The following is a 27,100-nucleotide window of genomic DNA, read 5'->3' as shown; positions in this document are numbered from 1 at the left end:
AATCCAAACGGGAGAGAAACTTTATGAATGTAAACAGTGTGGAAAGGCTTTTACTACCAAGGACAATCTTACTGTACACCATAAAATCCACACTGGAGGTAAGCCATATGAGTGTAATCAATGTGGAAAGGCTTTTACATTGAAGTACACCCTTGTTAAACATCAGAGAATCCATACTGGAGAGAAACCCTGTAAATGTAATCAATGTGGAAAGGCTTTTACTCAGAGGTCCCATCTTACTGAACATCAGAGAATCCACACTGGAGAAAAACCTTATAAATGTAATCAATGTGGAAAAGCTTTTTCGTTGAAGGGCACTCTTGTTAAACATCAGAGGATCCACACTGGAGAGAAACCTTATGAATGTGATCATTGTGGAAAGGCTTTTTCATTGAAGGGTACTCTTGTTGAACATCAGAGAATCCACACTGGAGAGAAGCCTTTTGAATGTAATCAGTGTGGAAAGGCTTTTCCATGGAAGTCCCATCTTACTACTCATAAGAGAATCCACACTGAAAGGAAACCTTATGAATGTAATCAGTGTGGAAAGACTTTTTCATTGAAAGGCATTCTTGTTAAACATCAGAGAATCCACACTGGAGAGAAACCTTATGAATGTGATCAATGTGGAAAAGCTTTTTCACTGAAGGGAACTCTTGTTGAACATAAGAGAATCCACACTGGAGAAAAACCTTATCAATGTGATCAGTGTGGAAAGGCTTTTCCATGGAAGTCCCATCTTACTTCACATAAGAGAATCCACACTGGAAGGAGACCTTATGAATGCAATCAATGTGGAAAGGCATTTTCCTTGAAGGGGACTCTTGTTAAACATCAGAGAATCCACACTGGAGAGAAACCTTATCAATGTAATCAGTGTGGAAAGGCTTTTACTCAGAGGACCCATCTTACTGAACATCAGAGAATCCACACTGGAGAAAAACCTTATAAATGTAATATATGTGGAAAGGCATTTTCCTTGAAGGGCACTCTTGTTAAACATCAGAGAATACACACTGGAGAGAAACCTTATACATGTGATCAATGTGGAAAGGTTTTTTCATTGAAGGGCACTCTTGTTGAACATCAGAGAATACACACTGGAGAGAAACCTTATGAATGTAATGAATGTGGCCAAGCTTTTCCATGGAGGTCCCATCTTACTACACATAAGAGAATCCATACTAGTAGAAAACCTTATGAATGTAATCAATGTGGAAAAGCTTTTTCATTGAAGGGCACTCTTGTTAAACATCAGAGAATTCACACTGGAGAGAAAATTTATGAATGTGATCAATGTGGAAAGGCTTTTTCATTCAAGAAGAGACTTACTGCACATCAGAGAATCCACACTGGAGAGAAACCTTTTGAATGTGATCAATGTGGAAAGACTTTTACCCAGAGGTTCAGCCTAACTACACATCAGAGGATCCACACTGGAGAAAAACCTTATAAATGTATTCAATGTGGAAAAACTTTTACTCAGAAGTTCAGTCTAACTACACATCAGAGGATCCACACTGGAGAAAAACCTTATAAATGTAATCAATGTGGAAAGACTTTTACTCATAAGGTCGGTTTAACGACACACCAGAGGATCCACACGGGAGAGAAACCTTATGAATGTAATCAGTGTGGAAAGGCTTTTACTCAGAGGGCGCATCTTATTGAACATCAGAGAATCCACACTGGTGAAAAGCCTTGTAAATGTAATCAATGTGGAAAGACTTTTTCATTGAAGGGCACTCTTGTCAAACATCAGAGAATCCACACTGGAGAGAAACCTTATGAATGTGATCAGTGTGGAAAGGCTTTTTCATTGAAGGGCACTCTTGTTGAACATCAGAGAATCCACACTGGAGAGAAACCTTATGAATGTAATCAATGTGGAAAGGCTTTTACTTTGAAGTCCAATCTTACTAGACATCAGATAATCCACACTGGAGGGAAACCTTATGGATGTAATGAACCTGGAAAGGTTTTTTCATTGAAGGACATACTTGTTAAACATCAGAGAATCCACACTGGAGGAAAACCTTATGAATGTACTCAAGGTGGAAAGACTGTTTCATATAAGAGCTCTCTTATTAATCATCAGGGACCCCAGGCTGATGAGAAATGTTATGAATGTAATCAATGTGGAAAGATTTTTACTAAGAGTGACCATAATCCAGCACATCAGAGAATTCACACTGGAGAAAATCTTTATGGCTGTAGTCAGTGTGGAAAGGCTTTACATTGAAGGAGAGACTTATTGCATGTCAATGAATCCACACTGGAGAAAAACTTTATGAATGCTCTCCATGTGGAAAGGCTTTTTCATTCAAGGGTACTCTTGTTAGACATCAGACAATCCCCACTGGAGAGAAACCTTATGAATATAATCAATATGGAAAGGCTTTTTACAGGCAAGAAGAGACTTGCATATCAGAGAATCAGCACTGGAGAGGAATTTTATGAATGTGATCAATATGAAAAGACTTTCACATAAGACCTTGCTTATTAAATATTTGAGAACCCACTGAAGAGAAATTTTATGATTGAAGTCAATGTGGAAAGGATTTTTTGTGGAAGTCCCATCTTACTCCTCCTCAGAGAATTCACTTGAAAGAGAGAGCTTATGAAGTGATTTATGGGGAAAAGTTTTTTTCATTAAAGGACACACTTGTTAAACATCAGTGAGTCCACACTGGAGCAAAACCTTATGAATGCTATCGATCTAGTAAAGTCTTCAGGTATACATCATTCCTTATTTTCCATCAGAAAATTTATATTAGGAAAAAACCCTATCACTGACATGTATGATTAAATGAATTTAAAGGGAATACTGAGTTTCCTATACTAGCATTTTGATAAAGGATATGACTGGAGTTCTCAAAAACACAATTCTTCAGAATAAGAAAAAGAACTGTTAGCATTCTGTCAACTGGAGGAAAACACAATTAAGAGAAGAAATCAGAGTTGTTTGCACAAGGGTACAAAATTTCAAGCAAAATATTTTACCACAGGCCCTGATGTGTATGTATTCCCCCTACATTGAGACCACTGTATGTGACAATCAAGAACCATCTCTTTAATATGAGAAGCATTATCTCCTGCCAATAATCATGGTGATGAGAAAGGGATTCAGAGTAGAACATTTGAGTAAAAAAGAAAAGCAGCCACTATTAAGTTGATCAGAAACTTTGCAATTTCCCTCTAAAAGCTTCCCATGCTTGACCCTTCAAAATTTAGGAAAGTCAGAGGTGTTCAGTGACTCCTGGAAATCATTGTTTTTTATCTTGGTGCATCCTAAGTGACCTTTTCCTTTGGCCCATTCACCTGAAGGAAAATGCTATCAAGTGAATGACAACTTTCTAGGGACTTTGAAAGAGTTTAAAATGATATCATCTCTGCTTTTCTAAATCTAATGAAGTTGGTAGGCAGACAAGACACAAACAAGGGAAATGGAAATTTGTTTTTCAGTCTCCAGAAATTGTTAATATTAGAAACTAAAGTCTGAATTTGCCCCTTTATTAAGGAAGGTGATGGTAAGATGTCATTGATTTTTCCTATTCTTCTGCTATTTTCATAGCTCATTCTGGGGATCTTCATGTTGTCAGCACTTCCCAAAAGGGGGTCTACCCACTCTTCTCCTGGTCAGAATTCAGAAATTCCCTGATCCAAATTTGATTCTCTTGGTTGAATTTCAGTAGGTTGCCATTGGATTCTCTCATTGTTTGCCTACTTGCAGCTTCTGTGTTCAAAGGAATTGAACTGCTGGCTCCTTTGGCTCCCCTTTGGTCTATGAATGTGTGCAAGAATGTGTGCAGAATTGAAGGTGGGAACTTTTTCTACATCTTATTCTTGGGCACAGTGCCAAAGAGTCTAAATTTTTGGACCTTTTCACTTGTTCAATACAAAGCTGCCACCCTCTCTTGCTCACAACCTTTAATCTCCATTCCAGAACTGTGATCAGATAATAGGTGATAGAATTGTGAGCTGGTCCCTATTCCTTCTTCCAGTGCTGGTTCAGGAGTCACCTGAGATCTCTTTCTGCCCTGGTATTGCCAGTGCCTGAGCACTGGAATGGGGACTGATAGCTCTGCACTTGGTTTCATTCCGGCCAGCTCCCATCCCCATGTACACAGATCTTTCTATTTATCATCCTAAACCCATGATAGGGTGGAAAAAATAACTAAATTGTAATGTTTTTCTTTCCTGTTTAGAATTTACTCTAGCACATTTTCTAGCTTTTTGTTGGAGTTTTTAAGGGTAAGGCTTGGTATGTCAGAGTCAGAGTGGGTAAGCTGGGCAAAAAAGATTAAAAATCCACCTAGTCATTTTGAATGTAACTTTGAAAAGTAGTTTGTTAAGTTTTTGTTTTGGGTTCTTACTCAACACTAGGTTGAGGAAAAGTTGCTTTATTGAGATGCCACTAACAAAGATTTCTTTCGGAGCACAAGCATTTGAATTGATCAGGAAATGATATAATTTGAATTATATAATTCAAATATGATTGAAATGGTGAAAGAGCTAATTTTTAAAAAATAAAACAAGCTCCAAAAGAAATCCCCTCATGTTAAAGTGATCATTGCCTGAAGACCTTGTTGGTTATGAAGTTACTGTCCTAAGAGGTAGCCCATTTTCTTTTTTGGTCATGTCACTACTAAGATTCTTCTTCCAGATGACCTGTCTATATTTACACTTTCCATCCATCACTCCTGGTTAAAACCTAAATTTACTATAAAGGGCACGGGTAGATAGATTCTACCTGCATCAAGATAAGCAAAAATAAGTGCAAATACAGATTTGTGTCTAATGGTAGCCATGTCTAGGCCAGAGAAGGGAAGAACAAAGTTTACATGACAATTTTGTTACATATTTGAAAGGAATATCAAGTTTTGTATATTATTCATTTGCAGTTTTATATGCAATCATCTTGATTGTACTGTTTGAGAATCTTTTATTCCCAAAATGAAGAATAAAATGTAATAAAAGGAGTATATTAACGATTTGAACATGGAAAGAAGAGTTCTTATCTCCTCATATTTCAGACTTTCAGCTAATGACATTGCCCCTGCCTCGATGATAAGTTCAGTTCTTTAAACAATTATATAATTTTCTCCACCTACCAACTTCTACTCTTTTTTCTACCCTTAAAGTGGGGGCAGGGACTCTCAGTTCTCTGAGCATAATTAGGAAACCATTGGCACTCATTTAGATTTCTCATAAACTGTTTATGCTCAAAGCTTTGTCCCTTCATTGACTAGATTTTATTTTGGACAATTAGGCCTGGTGCTCTTGAGACCACTTATGCAATCTCTCCTGAAGGAAGACTGTACCTTCTAAAATCTATACAAAGAAACCATTGTCATCAAATTCAACCTGATTGTCTAATTTGTCTTTATAATTGTCATATAGACTTGCCTTCTTTGTTGTTTGGTCATTTCAGCCATGCCTTATAATTTGTGACACCATCGAGGCTGAAGGAGGGGGTGGTGTTTCATGTTAAGGATACTGGAATGGTTTGCTATTTCATTTTCCAGCTCATTTTACTGATGATGAAAGTGAGGCAAACAGGCTTAAGCGATTTGACAGCATTACATACCTAAGAAATGTCATGGAGAGGAGTCTTTGATTCCAAGTCCATGCTCTACAATGTCCAGGGCTGCCTCGCTGTCCTTAGTCTCATCTTAAAGGAGACTGAGAGCTTATGCAGCAGTTTATAACTAGACCAATAGCATCTTAAGAACCAGTAGAGTAAAAGAATAAAAATGGCTACAAAAGGAACCCAGGACTATTGACTACAGTGATGCTTTCCCTGTGCCCCATACTTCATGAGCACCACAAATGACAAAACAGCGCCATAAACCAATTAAACTGGGTAGGCCCACATGTTTTAGACCAACTCTTTCAGTGCCTGAAGAAGCTTTGGGAATGTCCTATTATTCTTCATGCTTTGCTGCAGTTGACATAGCTTGTTAAATTACTTTAAATTAAATTACTGTTCTCAAGAGGAGGGAAAGTCAATAAAGTTTCAGTGTTGGCTTCAGATAGTATGGTGGGAAAAAAACATTTCAGGGGCAGCTAGGTGAGCACCAGCCCTGTAGTCAGGAGTCCCTGGGTTCAAATCCGGCCTCAGACACCTAATAATGACCTAGCTGTGTGACCTTGGACAAGCCACTTAACCCCTTTTGCCTTGCAAAAAACCCCCAAAACATTTCAGAGCTATATAGCTCCTAAGTATGTTCTATATAAACTTGGGATGTTCTTTTAACTTGTACAATAAAATATGTGGCTTCCATTGGCTCACACATTAAGAGAAGCTGACCTTTGACCATATCCTCAAGATGGTGGAACCAGAGATGGTAGTATCAAAGACAAATTTAATCATGAAGCTTCAAGACTTGCTGAAAAACTCAACCAAATAAAACATTATAAAGTTAATCAAAACATTCCTGGTCCTGAACTTCTTAGGAAAAACTAAGCCAGATTTTACTTACTGGGGTGATAAAGGGGGGGGGACACATACCTCAATCCTTAGGACAGGTTTGTACAGGTTATTGATTGTCTAAAGAAGAAAATGCTGCAAGATCTGCCCACTGTGAAACCGTCCATTTAGCCTTAGATGTTGGCCTTGCTGCCAAGGAGGCCCCTCAAATGGCATTCCATTAGTCTACAGGCAGCCATGCTCCTCACTTAATATGAAGACCAACCCTACCTTCCCACACCCAACCATAGAGCTACTTGAACTGCAAAAAAAAAAAAAAAAAAGAAAGAAAATAGTCTTGCATTTTGTAAATTAAATCCTTGAGTCAGGAAAAGTTTGATGTCTGTTTTTTTCTCTTTTCTTCCCCATAACCTGATAAGAAAATATTATATCACATAGACCTATTAAGGCATTTTAGAAATTGTCTTTCCAAATGACTGATGTTTCTGAACTCTTGAAATTCTGTTTATATTATAGCATGATTTCTACATTGGGAGAGACAGCACTGAAGGATAATACATTTTTTATAAATTGTTCTGCGGAAAAATGTTTAATTGAATATTAAAGTATTCTTTGATTTGATCAGGAATAAATGGTCTGAGCTTCTAGTACTTGAGCTATAGGGAATAAAATATATTTCCAGGAGTGGTTTTTTTTAGGTTTTTGCAAGGCAAATGAGGTTAAGTGGCTTGCCCAAGGCCACACAGCTAGGTCATTATTAAATGTCTGAGGCCGAATTTGAACCCAGGTCCTCCTGACTCCAGGGCCAGTGATCTATCCACTGCACCATCTAGCTGCCCACCAGGAATGTTTTTAAAGATTTTATTTACTTTGAGTTTTACAATTTTTCCCCTAATCTTACTTCCCTCTCCGCCCCCCCCACAGGAGGCAGTCTGTCAGTCTTTACATAGTTTCCATGGTATACATGGATCCAAATTGATTGATGAGAGAAAAATCATATCCTTAAGGAAGAAACAAAGTATAAGAGATAGCAAGATCAGACAATAAGATAGCAGGTTTTTTTCCCCCCTAAATTAAAGGGAATAGTCCTTGGTCTTTGTTCAAACTCCACAGTTCTTTCTCTGGAATGGTATTCTCCATCACAGACAGCCCCAAATTGTCCCTGATTGTTGCACTGATGGAATGAGCAAGTCCAACAAGGTTGATCATGGCCCCCATGTTGCTGTTAGGGTGTGCAGTGTTCTGGTTCTGCTCATCTCACTCAGCATCAATTCATGCAAATCCCTCCAGGCTTCCCTGAAATCCCGTCCCTCCTGGTTTCTAATAGAACAATAGTGTTCCATGACATACATATACCTCAGTTTGCTAAGCCATTCTCTATTTGAAGAACATTTACTTGATTTTCCAATTCTTTGCCACAAACAGGAATGCTATGAATATTTTGGGGGTTTTTTGTTTGTTTTTTTTTAGATTTTTCAAGGCAATGGGGTTATATGGCTTGCCCAAGGCCACACAGCTAGGTAATTATTAAGTGTCTGAGGTCGGATTTGAACCCAGGTACTCCTGACTCCAAGGCTGGAGCTCTACCCACTGCGCCACCTAGCCACCCCAAGTATGAATATTTTTGTACAAGTGATGTTTTTACCCTTTTTCATCATCTCTTCAGAGTATAGACTCAGTAGTGGTATTGCTGGGTCAAAGGGGATACACATTTTTGTTGCCCTTTGGGTAGTTCCAAATTTCTCTCCAGAAACGCTGGACAAGTTCACAGCTCCACCAACAATGCTTTAGTGTCTCAGATTTCCCACATCCCTTCCAACATTAACCATCCTTTTTGGTTATATTGGCTAGTTCCAGGAGTGTTTTTAACAATTGTACATCTCATGGAACCTATCTGTCTAATCTAAAATCTGACCCTGTACTGATAAATTGGGGAACAGTTAGGTGACTCAGTAAATAAGAGTGCTGGGTCTGGAGTCAGGAAGAGTTGGTTGCAAATCCAGCCTCAGCCACTTAATACAAGTGTGGCCTTGCAAAGCACTTAACTTTTTTTGCCTCAGTTCCTCATCTATAAAATGATTTGGAGAAGGAACTGGCAAAACTATCTTTGTCAAGAAGACATCAAGGGCGGCTAGGTGGCACAGTGGATAGAGCACCAACCCTCGAGTCAGGAGGACCTGAGTTCAAATCCGACCTCAGATACTTAATAATTACCTAGCTGTGTGGCCTTGGGCAAGCCACTTAACCCCATTGCCTTGCAAAAAAAAAAAAATCAAAAGTGCTTATGAAGACTCAGACATACTTGAAAAATGACTACACAATAACTGATCCATTTTTCCTTTCATTTTCCTGTAATTGTTTTTTGCTGAATTCAGGAAATTGCAGGTGTTTATCACCCTAGATTTAGAAATCTCTAATCTTTCATCCAATTAGAAATCAGATTTCTTAATATTTTAATATTTGCTTTTTTTTGCAGGGCAGTGGGGTTAAATGACTTGCCGAAGGTCTCATCACTAGGTAATTATTAAGTGACTGAGGCTGGATTTGAACTCAGGTCCTCCTGACTCCAGGGTCACTTCTGTCCACTGTGCCACCTAACTGCCCCTAATATTCCTTTGTATTAATTGACCTAATTTGATTAATTATTTTTAAAGTGTAAAAGTCTGCCTCAGGGCAGCTAGGTGGCGCAGTGGTTAGAGCACCAGCCCTGGAGTCAGGAGTACCTGGGTTCAAATCCAGCCTCAGACATTTAATAATTACCTAGCTGTGTGGCCTTGGGCAAGACACTTAACCCTATTGCCTTGCAAAAACCTAAAAAAAAAAGTGTGTCCCCCCCCCATACTTTAGGGCTATGCCTAAACTGAAGAGGTCTGATCCTGGTCTACTGGGCAACTGACAATGTTCCTTGGGCACTTCTCTCTAGGGCTGAGAAGATGTGATGATCTTCCCTAAAGAGATGGTGCCAAAGCAGTTGCTTGGCCAGTTTCCAAAGCCCTGAGCAGAAAAGGAGAATTTCCAGGATAACTTGTTGTTCACAAAGGGCAAGGTGTTTCTTTCATCTATTTAAGGAGAAATATACCAGCTAAAGATGAACCAGTCTATATATTTCACCACACTCTCTTCTAGTCTAATTCCACAGTTCGTTGCATCCAGATCAGAAAAGAGGCTGATTTTCTAAGGACACAAACACATCTCCATCTAGAAGTCAGTTTGAATCTCCAAGGTTTCTTATAAAGTGGTTTCTCAAACAATACAATGGGAGAAATGTCAAAGCTAATAATAACATTGCCAGTGGTGCAGATTGAAAACCTGAAGGAACATTGCCACCTGAGCGCGATGTTTCGGACGTCTCTGACCCAGCACAATCACCTCCAGCGGTTGCTGATATCTAAACTAATTTCAATCAGAACAAGATCCAATGGCCTTTCATTCCTCTTCTCCCAGCTCCTCATCCCATCGCCTCAAAACCCGATTTGAAGTGTGTTTTGGTCCCTTGTAGTGGATCCCGCAGGACACAGACTAGGGAACCACATGCGCCTCAGGCCACTCCAACCTGGATCTCCACCATGCCAGGGGGCCGTGGCTTCCCAGGTTTTCCAAAAGCCATTCCCTTCGAGGCCCTCAAGGTAGAGGCCCCACTCCCCTGGGGACTGGGGCTGCAGGTTTAGCAGGGTGGGCTTGGGGCTCAGGAGGAGGAGGAGGGATGGCAGGGACAGAGGAGGAGGCGCTCTCCGAGAAGGCCAGGCTGGTGGGTGGGGCTAAGAGCACTTGGCGGGAAATGTGGTGGAATCAGGGAGGAGTTCAGCTGAGAAGAAGGGATCTTGGCAGTGGAGAAGGCAGTGCATGTGATGGAGGGCAGGGCTTAAGGAGAACGGATGGTCAAGGTCCTAGAGTCCTTACTCTGGCTGTGATTGGAGGATCTGGGGCCTCTGGGGCTGCTCAGACTGGTGCTTTGGGGGCTAAGAAGACCCTCCCAGAGAGGGCTGGTGGGTAGCAGGAAGTCTTGGAATTGAGACTGCACTGCCTTCTCTGGAGCTCAGATTTCTGTCCTTCCTGCTGTTGGAATTGAGACCACTCTACCTTCTGGAAGCTAGTTCTGTGCTTGCATGTCCCAGGTAGGTGGGAGCCAGAGCTCTCCCCCCGCCCCCACTGTTTCCTATCTTCTTCTGCTGCCTTTGCCATTGAGTCTCATCCTCATCATCTGATCTCATGGTGAGTGTCCTTCAGGTCTTGCGGGAGCACCCCTTTCTCCCGAGCCTGGCTACTGGACAGGCTTCCCCCCAATTCTCTTCCAGCCTCCCAATCATTTCCCAAACTTCCTGACTCACCCTCACACTTCCCCAACCTCAGACTTTAACTACAGGAATCTGGGAGTCTGGATTTCAGCCTTCCTCTCAGGACCCATCCTGTTTTCCTTTCCCACTTCTTCATTAGAAATTCATTTGTCCTGCCCTCAGGACCCACCTTGGACTCCGCCACCCAAGCTTTACCCTGGCCTTCTTTATCTGAACTCCTGACTCTTGACCTGCCTCCCCATCAGATCTTTATCACTCATCTCCCTATCTTCTGTTTCCAAGCACAGCCTCTCCCAGGGGCTACCAGTTTCTTCCTCCACTCTCTTAGACCTCAGGATCCAGTTCCTGTTTTCCCAGACTCAGTGTAGAGGAGAGCCTGTAGAGCAATCCAGTGTCCATGAACTTCCTGCCATGAGCTCTTTTAAATTATCTTGCCTCCCAGACCCTACTTTTGCTCCCTTTACTCAGGTCTCCTACTTCCTTCTCTCAAATTCTTTTTTTTTTCATTTGATACTTTATTTTTCCAATTACATGTTTTGATAATATTTCTTTTTTTTTTAATTTTATTTATTTAAGGCAATGGGGTTAAGTGGCTTTCCCAAGGTCACATGGCTAGGCAATTATTAAATGTCTGAGGCCAGATTTGAACTCAGGTACTCCTGACTCCAGGGCAGGTGCTCTATCCACTACATCACCTAGCTGCCCCAATAGTTTTTCAACACTTGTCTGGTTAAAGTTGAAAGTGTACATTTGTGTTTGACGTATTTACATATTAGGAATTAGGACTAAGGGAAAACAAAACCATGAAATTGGAAAAAACAAGTTTTTAAAAAGTGAACAGTATACATTTAGATTCTGTGGCACTTCCCCCCTCCAGATGTGGCTGGCATTGTCCACATCAGGTGTCCCAGAGTTGTCCTTGATCTCCGAACTGCTGAAAGGAGCTGTGTCTATCTTAGTTGATCAATTCACAATGCTGTTAGTGTGTACAATTTTCTCTTGGTTCTGCTTCCTTCACTCAGCATCAGTTCTGTAATTCTTTCCATGCTTCTTTAAACTCTGACTGCTCATGGTTTCTTATAGAAAAATAGTACTCCAAAACATTCATATACCATAACTTATTCAGTCATTCCTCATTTGATGGCTAGCCTATCAATTTCCTTTTCTTTACCATTGCAAAAGAAGCTCCTGTCTCAAGTTCTTTCAGAGCTCTCAGAACTGAATCCCAGATTGGACTTTGTCTCCCAGTCTCAGGCCTCCCCTAATCATTTCTGTGATTCCATTCTATCTTCAACCTTTCCTAGTTTCTCCCTATAGTCTGGATTGCGTGTGTGTGTGTGTGTGTGTGTGTGTGTGTGTGTGTGTGTGTGTGTATTAGCTAGGGACAAGTTGGTGGTAGATCTGTGCCTCAAGAGTCACTGAGGCTCTGCCTAGTCTCATCCCACCTGGGATCCCAAGCCCCTTCTACTTCTGTAGGAGAATGAGGAGAGGAAGAGTATGAAGAATAAGCTTGATAGTGTTTATCCTTAGTTCTTTTTTATTGATATTTTATTTAGGAAAGTTTTTCAACATTCATCCATATGAATATGCATATTTTTAAGTTATTTAATTTCCTTCCACCTTCCCTTCCCACCCCCCCTCCCCTCAGCAGGGGACATTTGTACACACACACATTTGTGTTAACACGTTTATAGATTTGTTAAAATAAGTGAATGAAATGTTCATCAGATTCTGAAGGGTGCTTTTGTTTTGTTTTGTTTTTCTTCCTCTGGATGGGAATAACATTGTCCATAGTTGATCTAATTGGGTTGTCCTAGCTCTCTGAACTGCTGAGAGGAGCTGCATCTATCAGGGTTGATCATCTCACAATCTTGCTGTTATTGTGTACATTGTTTTCTTGGTTCTGCTCCCTTCACTCAGTATCAGGTCCTGTAATTCATTCCATGCTTCTCTAGAATGCAACCATTCATGGTTTCTTATAGAACAATAATATTCCATAGTATTCATGTACCATAACTTGTTTAGCCATTCCCCAATGGATGGGCATCCCTTCAATTTCCAATTCTTTGCCACCACAAAAAGAGCTGCTACGAATATTTTGGAACATGTAGGACTTTTCCCATTTTTTTATGATTTTGTCTGGATATAGACCTAGAATTGGAATTGCTGGTTCAAAAGGAATGAATGGTTTTATTGCTCTTTGGGCATAGTTCCATATTGCTCTCCAGAAAGGCTGAATCTATTCACAATTCCACCTACAGGGCTTTACTATCCCAATCCTCTCACAACTTCTCCAACATTTATCATTTTCCCTTTTTTGTCATCTAAACCAATCTGATAGGTATGAGGTGATACCTCATAATTGTGTTAATTTGCATTTCTCTAATCAATTATAATTTGGAGCATTTTTCATATAAGTATATATATAGTTTTAATTTCTTCAGTTGAAAACTGTCTATTCATACCCTTTAAGCATTTATCAATTGGGGAATGACTTGTAACCTTATAAATTGTTTCCCAGCTTTCTGCTTTCCTTCTAATTTTGACAGCAATGATTTTATTAGTGCAAAAGCTTATCATTTATTTTGCAGTTTATATTTTACTCTTTCCTTTTTGGTCATAAATTTCTTCCCTTTCCCTAGATCTAATAAATATTTATCTATGGCATTGACCTTTATGTCTAAATCCTGTACCCATTTTGACCTTATTTTGGTAGGGAGTGAGATGTGGGTTTATATCTAGTTTGTGTCATACAGTTTTCCAGTTTCCTAACAATTTTTGTCAAGTGGCCAGTTCTTATCCCAAAAGGCAATGTCTTTGAATTTGTCAAACAGTAAGACTAGTACTGGCAAACTACTGGCAAACAGCAGTCCTTTACGACTGTTTCTTTTGAACCTGCCCTTCCCACTGATACATTCATCTATGTCTTGACCCATAGGAGGCAGCTTTGTTGTTGTTGTTGTTTGCAAGGCAATGGGGTTAAGTGACTTGCCCAAGGCCACACGGCTAGGTAATTACTAAGTGTCTGAGGCCGGATTTGAACCCAGGTCCTCCTGACTCCAGGGTTGGTGCTTTATCCACTGAGCCACCTAGCCATACTATGAGGTAGTTTTGATGACTGCTGCTTTACCATTATAGTTTTAGATATGGTTTAGAGCTGGGCCACCTTCCTTTACATTTTTTTTCCATCAGATCCCTTCCTATTCTTTGGCTTTTTGTTGCTCCAGATGAATTTTGTTATTATTTTTTTCTAGCTCAGTAAAATAATTATTTGGTTGTTTAATTGGTGTGACACTGAATAAGTAATTTAATTTGGGTAGAATTGTCATTTTTATTATATTAGCTTGACCTGACTATAAGGAATTGACATTTTTCCAGTTATTTAGATCTGATTTTACTGGGTGAGAAGTGCTTTATAATTGTGTTCATACAGTTTCTGGGTTTGTCTTGGGAGGTAGATTCTCAAAAATGTTGTCTATAGTTACTTTAAATGGAATTTCTCTTTCTATCTCTTGCTCCTGAGCTTTGTTAGTTAAATATAGAAATGCTGATGATTTATGTGAATTTATTTTATATACTTTGCTAAATTTGTTAATTGTTTAAAGGAGTTTTTAAGATGATTTTCTTGGGTTCTCCAAGGATTCCATCATACCATCTGCTAAGAGTGAGAGCTTTGCTTCCTCATTGCCAGTTCTGATTCTTTTTCTTCTCTTATTGCTAAAGCAAATATTTCTAATACTAAAATGAATAGCAATGTGCTAATGGGCATCCTGGTTTCACCCCTGATCTTATTGGAAATGCATTACATATAATATTTGTTGGTAGTTTTAGATACATAGAACTTATTATTTTAAGGAAAACTCCATTTCTTCCTAAACTTTCTAGAATACAAATGAATGTTGATTTTATCAAAGGCTTTTTCAGCATCTATTGAGATAATCATATGGTTTCTATTGCTTTTGCTAATTGATATGTTCAATTATGTTGAGTGATTTTCTAAGATTGAACCACCCTGCCAACTGGTATAAATCCTACCTGATCATGGTGTATTATTCTAGTATAACTTGCTTTTGTCACATTGCTAAAATTTTATTTAAGATCTCTACATCAATATGCATTAGAGAGATTGATCTATCATTTTCTTTCTTTTGGTTCTTCCTGGTTTAGGTATCAGTACCATGTTGGTGTCATAAAAGGAATTTGGCAATCCTCCCATTTTTTAAAATAGTTTCTGTAGAATAGGAATTAATAGTTCTTTAAATGTTTGGTACAATTCACTTGTAAATCCCTCTAGGATTTCTTAAAGAATTTATTGATGGTTTCTTCAATTTCTTTTTCTGAAATGGGTTTAAGTATATTATTTCCTCTTCTGTTAATCTAGGCAGTTTGTTTTTTTCTAAATATTCCTCCATTTCAGTCAAATTATCCAATTTATTGGCATGCAATTTGGCAAAGTAGCTCTGAATTATCTCTTTTAATTTCATCCTCATTGGTGGTTAGTTCACCCCTTTCATTTTTGATACTGCAATTCGGTTGTCTTCTTTCTTTTTTTATAAATCAGATTAACCAAAGGTTTATCTATTTTATTGGCTTTTTATAAAACTAACTTAGTTTTATTTATGAGATCAATGGTTTTCTTGCTTTCAATTTTATTAATCTCTCCCTTGATTTTCATAATTTCTAATTTGGTGTTTTGCTGAGGATCTTTGCTCTTTTTCTAGCTTTTTTAGTTGTATAGACAATTCATCCATCTCCACTTTCTCCATTTTATTTACATAAGAATTTAGAGATATAAAGTTTCCCCTCAAAATCACCTTGGCTGCATCCCATAAATTTTGGCACCATGTCTCATTATTATCATTTTCTTGGTTAATTATTGATTATTTCTGTGATCTGCTGTTGGATCCACTCATTATTTAAAATTAAGTTATTTAATTTTCAAGTAGTTTTTGGTTTATTTTTCCATGACGCTTCATTATATGTAATTTTTATTGCATCATGGTCTGAGAAGTATGCATTTATTATTTCTGCTTTTCTGTATTTGATTATAAGGTTTCTAGGCCCTAGTACATGGTCAGTTTTGGAAGGTGCCATGTACTGCCAAGAAAAAGGGATATTCTTTTCTATCCCCATTAAGTTTTTTTCCAGAAGTTTATCATATCTAAGTTTTCTGAGATTTCATTCATCTTCTTAACTTCCTTCAAGTTTATTTTGGGGTTAGATTTATTAAGTTCTGAGAGAGGGAGGTTAGGGTTAGGGTTAGGGTTAGGTCCCATGATTAAAGTTTCCCTATTTCTCCTTGTAATTCACTCAGCTTTTCCTGTAGAAATTTGGATGCTATATCACTAGGTGCATACATGTTTAATAATGATATTACTTCATTACCTATGGTGCCTTTGAGGAAGATGTAGTTTCCTTCCTTATCTCTTTTAATAAGATCTGGTTTTGCTTTTGCTTTATCTGAGATCAGGATGGCAACCCCTGATTTTTTTACTTCAGCTGAAGCATAATATATTTTGCTCCATCATTTTACCTTTACCCGATGTGTATCTCTGCTGCAGAAGTGTTTCTTGTAAACAACATATTGTAGGATTCTGGTTTTTAATCCATTTTATTCACTTGTTCACTTTTTTTTTTTTAACAAGGCAAATGGGGTTAAGTGGCTTGCCCAAGGCCTCACAGCTAGGTAATTATTAAGTGTCTGAGACCCCCCAGGTACTCCTGACTCCAGGGCCGGTGCTTTATCCACTTCGCCACCTAGCCACCCCTTAATCCATTCTATTATCTGCTTCTGCTTTATAGTATAGTTCATTCTATTCACATTTATTAGAATTACTAATTCTATATTTCCCCATTCAAATTTTTCTCTCTCCTTTCCTCTTTTTCCTTCTAACTAAAGTTTTACTCCTTTTAACCTTTCTTCTAAAATTTAACTTTGATCAGGAGGACCCAAGTTCAAATCCCATCTCAGACACATAATTGTCTAATTGTATGACCTTGGACAAGTCACTTAACCCCACTGCCTTGTAAAAAAAACCCTAAAATTTAACTTTGAATTTATTTTCACTTATACCTTTGCCTTCCTTTTAGTCAGTCCCTTCTTCCTTTATCTTTCCCTTCCCCCTCCACTCCCTTTCTTATGAAATAGGATAGATTTTTATACCTAAGTGGAAATGTATCTTATTCCTTTTCTGGGTCAGATCTGTTGAATAGAATTTACTGTTTTCACATTCTCCCTTCTTTCCCTTTAAAATAATAAATCTTTTTGCCTTTGAAGCAGATGTTATTTATCACTCAAGTACTATTAATCAGGCATCATCAATCACAGCTTGAGTAATTGATTATTTGATAAACTCAAAGAACCATCACAAATCGATTGATTATTTGATAAGCAGCATTGCCTTGAAGTCACTAAATACCATCCCCCTTCTCTCTCATTAGAAGTACACTTTTCTGGGGCAGCTAGATGGTCAGTGAATAGAGCACTGGCCCTGGAGTCAGGAGTACCTGAGTTCAAATCCGACCTCAGACACTTAATAATGACCTAGCTGTGTGGCCTTGGGCAAGCCACTTAACCCCATTTACCTTGCAAAAACCTAAAAAAAGAAAAAAAAAAAGAAGTACACTTTTCAAGAGGCTTGAATTACATCAAATTATGATCTTTTTTTCCTTACCCCCGTCTAAAGTACCCTCCAAGGACACACAATCCTCATGAGCAAAAGTATCATCCAAAGCCAAATCTTTTCACGAACTATTTGTACCTCTCCTCCCAAGCATACTTTGTCCCATACTCCCCCACCGTCCCACCCAGGGTACTTAACCCTTTGTTAAGTTAAGTATGCATTAAGTCCAACCCTGATTTAATTAACTATAAAAATCTCAAAGGGCTCTATGTACTGAGAAGTTCTGAAGGTCTCACTTAAAAACTTTACACTTGATTATGGCAGACACATGATTTAGGAATGCCAAGCTTATGATGCCCTTATCAGAGAAAGTGATAAGCTTTTGTCAGCACAGCAGAATTAAAGCAGGTCAAAGGAAACTGAAACATTTCAGTTTAGAGCAAACTCCCCTGCTTTTCATCAGGGCTTTTTGTCTCAAACATAGGGTTGTTATCTTGGTCTTCTTCAATATACAGGCAAAACCCAATCATACCCATATCCTCTAAGTCAATCTCTTCATTTATATTCGACCTTTTAATTATCCTAAGAGAAATGCAGTTCTCAAGTGTCATAAGTGTTATACCTTCCCTTTTAGGGTTGTATACAATTTGATGGTCTTGACTAACATTTGTTTGTTTTTTTTTTTGTCCTTCCCCTTTTCATTTACCTTTTTATTCTCTTGAGTCATGTATTTGGCTATTGAATTCTCTCTTCAGTTCTGTTCTTTTTGTCAGGAAATTTTGGAAGTCCTCTGTTTTGTTTAACATCCATCTTTTCCCCTGATAGTGTATACTGAATTGTGCAAGGCAGTAAATTCTTGGTTGTAATCCCAGATCCTTTGCTCTCTGATATATATGGTATTCCAGGTCCTCTGGTCTTCAGTGTTGAGGCTGATAGGTCCTGTATGTGTCTAATTGTGTTTTCTTTGTATGTAAATTGCTTTCTTTTTGCTCCTTGCAATATTTTCTCCTTTATTTGAGAGTTCTGGAATTTGGCTATAACAGCCCCTGGAGTTTTTATCTTGAGGTCTCTTTCTGGAGGGGTTTTGTGTATTCTTTCAAATGGCTGTATTGTCTTCTTGTTTTAGCATATTTGGACAGTTTTCCCTGATAATTTCTGGCATGATGTTTTCTAGGTTCTTTTTTTGATCTAGGTTTTCTGGAAGTCCAGTTTCATAAATTATCTCTCCCAGATCTATTTTCCATGTCATTTGTTTTTCTAAAAGGTACTTTACATTTTCTTCAGCCTTTTTTTTCTTTTGATGGAATCTTGTAGTCTAGTAGATTCATTGGTTTCTATTTGTTCAATTCTAATTTTTTAGCATTACATTTTTTCAATTAATTTTTGTCTTTCCTATTCCAGTTGGTCATTTGTATTTTTTGAAGATTTAAATTCTTTTTTCCAATTGGTTATTTTTACTTTTAAAGGAGTTGATTTTTTTGGTAAATTTTTCATAATTTTCCTGGGTGACTCATTGTATTATTCCATTTTTCTTCCTCTTTTCTTTGGTTTTTAAATTCTTTTTTAAGGTCTTCTATGAAGTTTTGGATTTGAGTTCATTTCATAGATTCTTATGAGACTTCCTCTGTGAGTAATTTTTCACTGATTTCTTCTTAAAACATTGAAATATTATCACATTTATCTACATAGTAGTTTTCTATAGTGAGTGCTCTTTTAGCATTTTTGCACATCTTTATTGTTTGAGCTCTGCTCCTGGGGTAGAGGGAGTATAGATCCAAGTTTTTATGCTGGAGCTGAGGTTCTGATCCCTGACTTGTTGTTGGCTGAGATGTTGCATATGTGGTCTAGGCCTTGCTTTAGTCCCTTTCCTGGGATTATGAGGTAGAGATTTTTCTACACAGAGGTAAAAAAAGGAAGGGACTTTCTAGGAGCTCTGGCTATTTCCTGGTTATTAGAAAGAAATAGAATTAAAAACTTCCTTGGATAGGTGTCTCTTCTGATAGTAATATTTTTGATTGTTATTACATTTGTTGGTCCACAAAGGGTCCAAGAACCTCAACTTAGATAAAAACCAGAAATAAGATGAAGGAACTTGAGGAAAAGGAGTCACTTTAGTCCTTGCTACCCATTCAGGAAGCCTGGATTCAAAGGAAAATGGCCACTGGGAGCCTCAGACACCCACTTCAGGTGAGCACAGTCTAGTTCCAGACTAGAATAACAAGAGCAACCAAATCCCTTTTTGTAGTTGTCAGGAATGTAGGGTATTTGGTTTCCATAGAATGTAAGAGGAGATTGTTAGTTTATATTACAAAGACTGGAGTCTGCCTGTGACTTTTGTAGGTGCAGATATATGAATGTAAGATAAATTGACCCCAACCTGACAGACCTGAGATTAGATCAGGCCTGCCCCATCTCCTTTCAAGTTGATCTAGAGTCTTTGTCCTTTACAAATGTTCCTGCTCCAGGAGGTTCATATGTATTACTGTTCCCTCCACTGTGCTCATTAGTTTAATGAGCGTGAAGGGGGAAAACATATAAATGTATCAATTAGATTGTGACTCCCACCAGTGATTGATATAAAGGGCAGGAACAAGTCTTTCAAACTGCATGTGAGAATGGACATTGTTGTAATTTGTGGCCTTTTCTCAATAGAAAAAAAATGGCCCTCCTTTGCAGAGAAACTTATTAATAAAAATTATTTTAATCACTGCACTAAATATTTATAATTAAAAGCCATTGATAACATAGTCATAGGGGAGAATTCATGAAGCTTGACAATGCCTTCTTTTTTTGGATTGGTTCCTTAGCAAAAAATAGGTCTTAAATGGAAACCAGTAGTAACCACACTGCCCTATTTTCTTCTGTGTTTCAAACAGATTTATTGGGTCCTGAGCCCTCATTCTTTGTTTTTAAATCCTCCCTATTTCAATTAACTTTCAAGGACCAAGGATTTGGCTCAGGGTCTGCTCTATTCCTCCATTCAACCCTAGGCACATTGTCCCCAAAATTTCTTGCTCCCTATGGTACTGGGTTCTCCCCACAGCCACAAATGGGGTCCTGTCTGGTCAGCAATGCCAGCAATGACTTCCAGAAATACCAGGAGATCTTTCAGTCTTCCCCCACTCAACATCTACTTTGCCTTAGATGAAAGTTTGTGATGGAAAAGTGGCTGAAGTAAAATTTCTTGAGGTCCCCACTGCTTCTCTCAGGGTCTCCTGTTGGATGATTCAGTGAGGTGTTTACACTTTCCTCAGTTCAATCCTCAGCCCCTGCATTGTTCTATGAATGAATGACAGTTTTCCTCCTAAGACTTTACCCCTTTGTTTTATTGTTCTGTGTTCATCTCATGATGACTTTCTGTCCACTTGTGGAGGAAATCTGGAGAGTCCAGACATTTCTATCCTACACCACCATCTTCTTCCTATCTGGTCTGAGAGAAAGAAGTTCCACATCACTCTCTCTCTCTCTCTCTCTCTCTCTCTCTCTCTCTCTCGCTCGCTCCCTCGCTCTCCTGCACACACACACATATCCACCTCCTACCTCATAGGTAGAACACAAACTTTCTCCCTGGTTGCTCAGGGATGCATTATATTTTAAGATATTTCTCACCTTTGTTCCAACTGATATATAAGATTCATTTCTCAGAATTTCCTCAGGCTTTTAATGACCTTGGATTCTAGAGCTGACTCTAACCCTCATACATGGTATAAACTCTGGGCAAATCCCTTCTCTTAGCCTCCATCTAGAATTGATGAGGGCTGGATTCTTTACTTCTCAAGAGTCTTTCAGCTCTACACCTGATGACTTTTGATGGTCTAGGAGTTGGTGACGTTCAAAGATGTGGCTGTGGACTTCACCCAGGAGGAGTGGAGCCTCTTGGATCCTCATCAGAAGCAGATGTACAAGGAGGTCATGCTGGAAAATGCCCAGAACCTGCTCTCCGTGGGTGAGGACTCTTCCCCTTGTGACACTGAATCTGTAGTCAATGGGAATATCTTCATTCCTTACCTCCGAGGGTTTGGAGGACTGATTAATTTAGAGATAGGAAAGTATAGGTCTCCTGTTTCCAAAAGACTAGGTCCTTTGGATGGCTCACTTTTGAATGGCCTGAGTGATTAAACATCTCCTTTGTTGCTCCTGAAGCTATCTCTTACCATTTCTAGCTAATTTCAGAACAAAGATCAAATAAATATGGAAGCATCTTGAGCTTATTTAGTTTACCCTCAACCTAGACATGAATGTTTCCTACAAAATTTCTGAAAACCACTCAGTTATTTTTTTATTTAAGGCTTCTGCCTTCAATCAACCACATTAATGCAAATATTGGACTATTGTTTCTATTTTCATTTTTGCAAGGCAATGGGGTGACTTGCCCAAGGCCACACAGATGGTAATTAAGTGTCTGATGTTAGATTTGAACTCAGGTCCTACTGACTCCAGGGCCGGTGCTCTATCCTCTGTGCTACCTAACTGCCCAACTGCTCAATTTTTACTTTCAATCGCTTTTTTGGGGGGATGAGTCTAGTATTTAGAATATTTTTCTTTCCATGAGCATCAGTTTGTAACTTAAAGTTCCCAGCTGTCCCTAGTATAACAATCTTATCCTTCATCTTCCTTCATCTTGTCCCAAAATTTCAACATAAATGATGGGAAGGGAAGAGTTGAAAATAAGCATTTATTTTCCCCTTCTGTTTACCAGGTGCTACGCCAAGTGCTTCCTTTATAATATTATGTCATATCATCTTGATAATAACCTTCCAATTTCCATTTGACAGTTGAGGAAATTGAGGCAAATGGAGGGTAAATGATTTTTCCTGGAGTACACAACTAACTGTCTGAGGCTGGATTTAGATTCTGACATTCCTCACTCTAGCCCAGGCCTATCTCCGCTACACTATTAGCTGCCTCTGATTTCTGGATAATAGAAGGTGTATATCGATGCCAACCTTTTATGAAGAAGTTGCACCAAGACCAAGTTTTCTCCTTCTGCCATACATTCATGATCTTCTTTCCTACCTCTCCCCAGAGCTCAAAATATAACTGCTCTGAGGCTGCTCTTCAGGAGGCCTGGGACCCACCCTGGGGGTCCTTTCTTGCACGCTCTTGACATAGCCAGCAACAGCAGACTGGTCAAGAAACAGAATATGCAACAACTTGGCTTTATTGAGTTTGGCCGAAGGAGAATCGCACCCGAAGAGGCAGTCTCCCCAAGTGAACAGTACTCGAACTTTCTACATATTTCAGGGTGTGAGGTACAGAGTAAAGGAACAGGACCAAAGCTGCTTCCTCAAGGTCCCTGGGACCTGAGGCTGGTCTTACACCATAGCCTTCTTTACCCAGTTTTAGAATTAGTTATTTCCACCAAAATGGAACTTGAGATGGGGGGGGTGCAATGGGGGAGGGACAGGCGATTGGCTAGGTGTTACAGCACATCCTCTTTTGGGTTACTTACATTACAAGTAAATGCTAATGGGTGAGTCCAGGCTCCTTTGTATGAACATATTGGAGTGATCCTCAAAGTGCAGTAGCTCTGTATCCATAGCCCTTTCCAAAAGAGAACTAAATTCCAACTTTCTCTCCATCTTCATCCCCAACTTATTTCCCCGCCCAGGGCTTCCAATTCCTAGACAAGATGTGATCTCTTATTTTGAGCAATGGGAAATTCCATGGATTCTGGAGCAGGAAAACCTGAGGAGCTACTGTCCAGGTAAGTGAGGAAAGCAGGTCTATGAGAGCTACCATGACCAGTTTTATGTGTAACAGTGAAGCAAATCCTAGACAAGGGGGCATGAGGACCAGTCTTGGGGTACTTTTTCAGATTTTTTTCCTGTCAGTGGCTTTTGGCATTAATCACTGAACCACTGAGTCTCAATTTCTCCATCTGTAAAATGAGGAACTGATCTCCATAGACTTTCAGATTCCTTCAGGAATTTCAGATTCTTCAGAATTGCTTCAGGAATCAGTCTATGTTCCTAAGAAGTCATTGTTTGGAATTTTCAGGAGAAGAGCATTCTTCTCAAAGTGCAAAAAAGGTATTATATCCTTTTCTATGAGCTCTTTCCTAAACTTTCTTAAGTCAACAAACATCTAGGTGTCTATGATGTCCAAGACCCTGTGCAAATCACCAGGCACATAAATAGATGTAAGGGACTTCTCCTGCTCTCATGAAGCTCATTGTTGAATGGCCAGAGAATATGCCAATGACTATGTAAGAATCCACTATAGATAGGCTAAATTGGAGCTGGTCAAAAGAGGGAAGAACCTAAAATTAAGGAGAACTGGCAAAGGCTCATTGTGGAAGGTGATCTCTAGCTGGAGGCATCAGGAAAACCCCAAGAACATGCTAGGCAATGGGAATAGCAAAGAAAACCTAAGGAATCTGAAGGTGAAATATCCTGTCTCCAGAACAGAAAGAAGGTCCATACACTGGATTCCAGCATATATGGGGAGAAATAGGGTGAAAGAAAAATGAGAGGTTCTCACCTCTGGTCCCTCTCTGTTGTTAGGTTTCTATCCATTTCTATTGTTCTTGGATGAGTGGCATCAGGGCATGTGGTGCAGCTATCCTCTTTCCAGAGTTTGACCCGATCCTCACCTGTCCTGACTACACGCCCACTGACCAAATGGAGAAGTAGAAACACGGAGTTCCAATAAAAACTAAATTCCTAAGGAGTTAGTCACATTTCATACCATGATCCTTTGGGGGATCCTGCCTAGTTTGTGGATATTGATACTCTGCCCATTTGGTCAGAATAGTGTGAAGTAGAGGAAGTCAATTCTTCAGAAACTCTAACTGAAATATTCCAGGAGAAGGTCATTTAAGCTCAAGAAGGTCATTGAGTTCAAAGGAAAAGTGGTTCTTTGGAAAGGAGACATAGCTTGACTGGAGTGTATGGCTAGGGACAATACTGGCAATGAGAGCTCAATGTGAAGAAGCCAGGGTCACAAAGCAACTTCATGTTGGCAGGGCCTGGCTTGAAGGAAGAATGCCAGCAACTCAATGATTGCCAAAGAGGGAAAAGAAACCTTGTGAAAGGATTCAGTCTGGCTGCCCATTTCATTGGAACCTAAATACAAGAGCCACCTTCGCACTGCAATTGAAAGCTCCCTAGAGCTGCTACAGGAATGGGCTGCAATTGGCAATGAGGCAGGCAATGCCTTTTGTTGGTTTATTGCCCATCAATTCTGCCAACAGAGGTCATCCTTTAGAGGATGCTAGCCACATAACACTCTGCACAGTGAGAAGATTCTTAGAAATTCAGAGGAGACCATTGAAAAAGTAGTATTTGCTGTCTCTGGGCTTAAAAGAGGCCACTGCCTTTATATTTTCCAAGGACAATAAAGGAAGACATATCTTCCTGCTGATATTGGAAACACTGAAGGGGGGTCAGTAGTACCAGAGAGACAGATCAGGATCAGGGAAAAACCAGGGACTCTGGATGACACCCAAGAAGAGGCAGACGAGGGCTTGGCAGCTGATCACTCCTTTATTGGATCAAATAAAGGGAGATGTTGATCAACAGAGATGACATAGCAAGAATTCAAGATCTATCTGATAATCCTTTAAAAATGTTATATAAACAGATGTAGACCATTTTGTGGTCACAAAGTGATGGTGGTGGTGGTGGTTGGAAAAAACATTCCTGTAACATTAATAGATATAGACAAGCCTCTTTTATATTTCATCTATGTTATGGATCACATTGCTGTAAAAGAATGTGTCTTAGTATACTTTCAGACACTTACTAGCAAGTCCAATTACCTGAACTCCGACTTCCTGAAAAAACTCTATGATATTGTTAATATCAAATACAAGAAAAACATGAGAGTTGTTTAGTTTGTCCATCTCCATCCACCATTTGATCTGAGGTATCAATGCAGTTTTTCACCCCCTTTTGTGATTCAGTACTTAAAGATAAAATCCACCAAGTGGACAGCCTCCTCCAGCTGCCATATCCCCATAGTAACTTGACTTTCCACCCTTTCTATGTATCTTATCCCCCCATCAACAGACTGATGACTTTCCATCTTGTAGTACTGCTAGAAGGATGCCTCCCTCTTCAGGGCTTGCTGTCCGTTGAATTGAAATCAATTTTGTGCTGGGGCAGCTAGGTGGCGCAGTGAATAGAGCACTGGCCCCGGAGTCAGGAGGACCTTAGTTCAAATCCAGCCTCAGACACTTAATAATTGCCTAGCTGTGTGGTCTTGGGCAAGTCACTTAACCCTGTTGCCTTGCAAAAAAAAAAAGAAATCAATTTTGTGCTAACAGAATTCAGAGAGATGGGCTTTTCTGTCCCCACCTCTCTGAAATTTTTAATTGATGTTTTTTCAGGCATATATACAATATGGAATTTGTAGGTCACTTGTACACTGTGCCATTATTTTAAATTGTATATGTTCATCTAGTGGAAATGCTAATATTTCAGCATAAAAGGAAGGAGAGGTTTTGTATCTGCAACTCCTGTTGAAGAGCAACTTTCAAATGTCTTAAATTCTCTGAAAAGCATGAGACTATTGGACAGACTGAGAATCTTGATTATTTTGTCCCCATCATAGTGAAAGCTGCCTGGATCACTGAACCATTTATAACAAAGTCCAGAACCATTCAGACTACACTTCTCAGATACATACATTATTTCCAAACCTGTTGTGTTGTTAATTCTTAGATATCCAGATTCTTTCCCTTTGTTGAAGAAGGATGTGAAAGTATGAATGGTGGAAATGATCTGACTGAAATTCTAGTACTTGAGAAAAGATCATAGAAATGTTGAGCTGGATACGGACTATCTAAGTTGCAGACTTGTATCCCTCAGTCAGTTGGTCTGTGGGGGCGCCACTGTTTTGCTCTTAACAGTATGATAAAGAGATGTCTTTTTTTCACCCTTCTGTAATAACAGGTATATGTAATGTCTTTTTAAAAACTGCAACTGTCTTAGTCCTCTAAGTAAAATTAGGAACTACCTACCAATTTACCAAGAATTTAATGTGTCACATGAGAAAGAAACTAATGATACTTTCACACACACACACACACACATACACACACACACACACACACACACGCATGCGCCCTTCTCTAATGATGGCAGGTTTTGTGTGACTCTGACTTACCTTGTCTAATCATTAGACCTCCAGGCATTGCCTGGAGGCAGTGAGGAGCAGAAGCCCCATAGGGCATGATGCTTGGCATCATTGCCGGTCTTGTTATCTATAATTCAGGTCTTATGTCTTAGCCTGCCTATTTATAAAATGAGTAAAATTAACAACCTCATTGGGAGATATGAGAAGGTCCAGGATCCAGAAAAGAACTTGAATATCATTGAGCCAAGATGTTAAGAGAATGTGAGGTGAAAGTGTTGTCTCTGGTTGGACATTGGGATGAAAATGGAAGCTCTCTACAACTCCCCCTATCTCTGGCTCCCTGTACAATTTCAGCCTTTCAAGAGAAAGACAGGGATCAGTACATAATTCCAGTCCTAGCTCATCCTGCCTTCCTCTTTGTCCAGGATTTGGTTGTTTTCCACGTTTACATTATAATTGCTATCATGCTAGATTCCTTTTATCTCTTCAGCCTGGCCACACCCATTCCAAAAATTCAAGTAACTCCAACTGGAGAAAATGGAAACCCTCTCCTAGCTGATCAGCACAGACTCCTGTTGGCCAGGATTTGAATACCTTTTCCACAAGGGGCTATGAAAATATGCAGCCATTTCTATATTACAGGATTCAGCCGCCTTCGATCAAGATCC

At 39.3% G+C, this 27,100-nt stretch overlaps 2 protein-coding genes and 1 pseudogene across 2 annotated transcripts in view; all 3 read left to right on the top strand.

The window, feature by feature from the left end:
* The window catches only part of LOC141497211 (uncharacterized), a 56,176-nt gene extending 47,709 nt beyond the window's left edge, over window positions 1–8,467 (top strand). The window contains 1 exon segment of the mRNA XM_074199858.1: window positions 15–8,467. Within this exon segment, the coding sequence (XP_074055959.1) occupies window positions 15–2,242 (2,228 nt within the window). The 3' untranslated portion in view covers window positions 2,243–8,467.
* A 1,302-nt stretch (window positions 8,468–9,769) lies between these two features.
* The window catches only part of LOC141499668 (uncharacterized), a 56,614-nt gene continuing 39,283 nt past the window's right edge, over window positions 9,770–27,100 (top strand). The window contains exons 1-4 of the mRNA XM_074202319.1: window positions 9,770–9,810; window positions 9,933–10,059; window positions 21,171–21,297; window positions 22,963–23,058. Coding sequence (XP_074058420.1) covers window positions 9,770–9,810; window positions 9,933–10,059; window positions 21,171–21,297; window positions 22,963–23,058 — 391 coding nt within the window. The remainder of the gene's footprint in view (window positions 9,811–9,932; window positions 10,060–21,170; window positions 21,298–22,962; window positions 23,059–27,100) is intronic.
* Window positions 23,092–24,867, top strand: LOC141497061 (ganglioside-induced differentiation-associated protein 2 pseudogene; annotated as a pseudogene).

This window comes from Macrotis lagotis, chromosome X, assembly GCF_037893015.1.
Source record: "Macrotis lagotis isolate mMagLag1 chromosome X, bilby.v1.9.chrom.fasta, whole genome shotgun sequence".
In the NCBI taxonomy this organism is placed as follows: Eukaryota; Metazoa; Chordata; class Mammalia; order Peramelemorphia; family Peramelidae; genus Macrotis; species Macrotis lagotis.
The sequence above is the reverse complement of the archived record's forward strand: the minus strand, read 5'-3'. Positions and strand labels throughout refer to the sequence as shown.